The 4,346-nt window shown below is 41.8% G+C and overlaps 1 protein-coding gene across 1 annotated transcript; it reads left to right on the plus strand.

The window, feature by feature from the left end:
* Positions 1-622: 622 nt before the first annotated feature.
* Positions 623-1,239, plus strand: LOC107044774. Its single transcript, XM_015266804.1, has 2 exons — positions 623-940; positions 982-1,239. Exons 1-2 carry the CDS (start codon positions 623-625, stop codon positions 1,237-1,239), a joined length of 576 nt encoding a protein of 191 aa, XP_015122290.1.
* The last annotated feature ends 3,107 nt before the right edge of the window (positions 1,240-4,346 follow it).

Here is a 4,346-nt window from a genome sequence, read left to right on the forward strand (position 1 = left end):
TATCTATTGCAACGTGTCTGGCGCTCTGATTCGCCCTTTCGTTCCTGTGCCGTTGAGAAGAATTTTCGACGCTCTCCATAGCGTTAGCCATCCTGGGGCACGAGCCTCAACGAAGCTGGTAACGCAGCGCTACGTCTGGCCCGACATCAACCGAAACTGCCGTCTATGGGCCCGTGCGTTCATCACTTGCCAACAAAATAAAGTATCTCGTCATGTCTCATCTCCTATTCAAGATTTTCCAGGACGCACGCAGCGCTTCGAGCACATACACGTGGACATCATCGGACCGTACGTTCCGTCCAGAGAGGATCGCAACTGCCTGAAGATCATAGACCGTTTCACCAGGTTCCCAAAGGCGTTCCCCATCGAAAACACTGGAGCCGAGTGTGTCGCCCGAACGCTCTTTTCTATATGGATCTTCTGCTACGGAGTGCCGCTTCGAATTACAACTGACCAGGGGAAACAGTTTGAGAGCCAGCTGTTCAACGCTCTCGCTCGTCTTCTCGGTAGCAGACATATTCACACCACCATGTTCCATCCTCAGTCAAATGGAATGGTGGAATGTCTGCATCGTCATCTGAAGGACGCCATTCGCTGTCATGAAAGCGATTCGTAGGTGGACATGCTGCCTATCGTCCTTCTCGGAATTCGCGCCGCCTGGAAAGAAGACCTCGGCGCAACTCCTGCCGACCTCGTCTTCAGTGAACCGCTCCGACTACCGGGGGAATTTCTTGCTTCCTCGCTACCACGCGGGCTACCGCCTACCAATATCGCCGATCATCTGAGGAATCACTTCGCCGATCTCGCTCTTCAACCCGTCGCCCGTCATGGCCAGAGGAAGATTTTCGTCTTTAAGGAGCTCGCAAACTGCTCACACGTCCTCGTTCGTCGCGATGCTCCCCATCACGCCTTCACGTCCCCATACGAGGGGCCACACCAAGTAATATCAAGGCACGTGAAACATTTCGATATTCGAATTAGAGGCGAAACTACTCCATCGAGCGTCTCAAACCCGTTTTCTCGCTCCCAGACGACGAGCACAACAATGACGACGAAGCTAACAACGATTCCGACGACAGCAATACGACGATGACTGCACCACCTTCACCGGAGTCACCGCAACCGGGAACATCTCGACGTTCGTCATCTTATTGCCCAGCTGACACCGGCTCATCAACGTCATCAATTCAAAAGCACGTCAGATTCGCTAAAAGATATCAGCTGTTCTCAGCAAATTGATATTATTGATTTTCTTCTGGCTTTATTTTGCTTTCTTTTCTTTTTCCACAGAAGGGGAGTACTTGTGGCGCGAGCCATAATAGATTAATTTCTTGAATTTATTTCGTAGCGTCTCGAACCTTCGATAAACGTAGGTATATAAACTCGTACGCTCCCCGGCGGAAAATGTCAGTCTTCTTTTGAGTACGCATGTAAACACTTGCCTTTAAATATACAGTTCTTGTCAACACCGAGTTATTATTTTTCATACCCGCACCAAACCGCCACAAAAAAGATTCAATGCAATCGATTCATTAGCGAGGAATCGACGCAAAATTTTGTTTATATACGTACACATATACACACATACATACTTACGGATATGGTTTAAAAATTGCACTTTTGGACTTTTTGAATCATAATGGTTCAATCTATCAAGAAAAANCCTTTAAATATACAGTTCTTGTCAACACCGAGTTATTATTTTTCATACCCGCACCAAACCGCCACAAAAAAGATTCAATGCAATCGATTCATTAGCGAGGAATCGACGCAAAATTTTGTTTATATACGTACACATATACACACATACATACTTACGGATATGGTTTAAAAATTGCACTTTTGGACTTTTTGAATCATAATGGTTCAATCTATCAAGAAAAATTAAATTTGAATGATTACAATGTTTCCATTCGGAACCAATATTTAAGAACATTAAACTCATTTGCATACATTGGAGAAACATTTTAAATCAAAACATTCGAAAGACAATTGAAAATATTGATGAATATGAAAAACCATTTGCATGCAACCGAAAAACATTTTTAAACATTTACAAACATTTCAAAAACTTTTTAAAAACATCGATTGTAAGACGTATAGAGGATTTTTGGTATCACAATATTCCTTATGATAATATCTGTCGAATATACGAAGAAGACGAACACAATATTGTGATTATTTCGAAAAAATTAATAATATCTTTTTTTTTATTATTATTAATAATATCTTTGAAATAAGTAGCAAATTGCCCTTAGCAATACGCTTCCGAATGATTATTTTACAATATATTTCCTTCTATCACTTATAATTGATTGTTTATCATTCTATTAAATTAAATAAGATTCATTTCCAACTCATTTTGTCAGATTTTCAAGTTAATGGAATGTTTTCATCATTATTCTTATTATTCCTTTCTTCTCTACAACTGATGGTCTTTTTACGGTTCTCTCTCTCCCTCGACACTTCTATTAAATGTTAATAGAAAAATTTTATTAATACCTACCTGAATGAATTTATAACGTTACATTTGAAGAAACCATCAGTAAGCTAACTTCCAGAGAAATTAATGAAAAATATGCAGTAATAATAACAGGAGAAGAAAAGCTAACTCATCCCCATAGAGCTATCATAGGAAAATTTGCATGTTTAATGGAGTCAAAAGAGAATGATCATGATATCCCTCATAGTATCGCATCCTATGTGAAATGTGCTTTTGATGATTCATTATCACAAGTCAAAACCCATCGAGGTCCGCACTGCATTGAGTGGTTTTCAACGGAGATGAAGCTGCTATCATACAGAGTAGATAAATAGTTGGAGACTAAACTGAAAAAGGAAAACTTATCAACTCAGCAAATTGAGGATTTCGGACCAGCAGTGACATCTTACATGTGTAAAAATCCTTTGAATGAAAGTGATAAAGTGCGTGATCGCTGTCATTTAACAGGAAAATATCACGGGGCTGCCCACAAGAGTTGTAATCTTGCCATGCTATTTTTGAATCAATCCTTCCCATTATATCCTTAATCTTATAATAATAGTTATGATAGAAGTAATTGAACAAAATGGGAAATATCACAGTTCTAACTTTTCCAACTCTTATTCCGAATTCGAATTTGTATTTTTCATAAACATAATGTGACCTTTTTCCTTTAATTTATAATTAATTCCTGAAAGGAGGATTCGGACAATTAAAGAAATAGGACAAATAAGGGTTAATTATAGGAAAAACTAACTATATTTTCCTCAAATTATAAATAATCGTCACAAAGACGTTAATATGGCTTTTAATGAGATCTAGGGAAGTGGGGGAGGCCAGGCAACTTTTGTACACGTTTTAAAGGGAGATTCTAATGGATAACAAAGGGACAGATTCTAGGTGTGTCGAGGGGAAAATAATAAGGAAAGGAAAATATAATAATTGGATTTATTGGGGGAAAAATAACCAAGTGTGGCGCACCGTTGGGGGGGGGGGGGGGAAAGAAATACTGTTTAAGGCGAGGGGGAAATGAGGAGGACAACTCGTACTCACTTCGACTCTCGGGTGCACTTAGCACGTGCGTTTATCCTCCCAAAAAGCACAGAACTTCTCCAGGTAAGAGCCTTCCTTCCTACTCCTCGATTCATGGGCACCAATGCAGATTGGGATGAGCTCAGGGTTTCCAAAAATCCTCTTTCTGATAATCNAAATAATGTTCAAGGAGAGGGGGAAATGAGGGGGACAACTCGTACTCACGTTGACTTCCGGGTGCAATTCGCACGTGCGTCTATTCTCCCAAAAATACACAGAGCTTCTCCAGGGAAGGGCCCTCCTTCCTACTCTCCACTTCCTGAGCACCAATGTAGCTTGGGATGAGCTCAGGGTCTCCAAAAATCCTCTTTCCACGCAATACGGGGCGATTTCCGCAAATAACGGGCTTCCTTGCTTTTCACTATGCACACGTGATAACACTCGGGGCAGCTGGCTTACGAGTGATTCCTTTCTCTTCTCTTCCTTCTTCTCCTTCGTAATTCGGGGGAATTCGCAGGATCTCGAGTTCTTTCGGGTCAACTTCGAGGGGAATCGGGGCCAATCAAGGTGTTGAGATTGTGCCCACGATCACAATCCAGAGCTGTATCGGTGGTGAATTTTAAGGGCGGTGGATTATCGTAGCTTCCCCATAGGCATTTCTCGTGGGCGACGGCTCCTTCACCCACTCCAGGTGGTTCGGAACTGCTAACTTCCTTCGGCGGCTGTTCGTCGTTGAATCCAGGGGCGATGGTAGAGGGGTAATGAGGGGAATGTCTTGGGAAAAGGTAACCAACGGCGGCGGGATTTACGTTTTAAGGGGCTGTGTGTGTTG

Source organism: Diachasma alloeum, unplaced genomic scaffold (genome assembly GCF_001412515.2).
Source record: "Diachasma alloeum isolate Michigan unplaced genomic scaffold, Dall2.0 Dall_scaffold_00799, whole genome shotgun sequence".
Taxonomy (NCBI): domain Eukaryota; kingdom Metazoa; phylum Arthropoda; class Insecta; order Hymenoptera; family Braconidae; genus Diachasma; species Diachasma alloeum.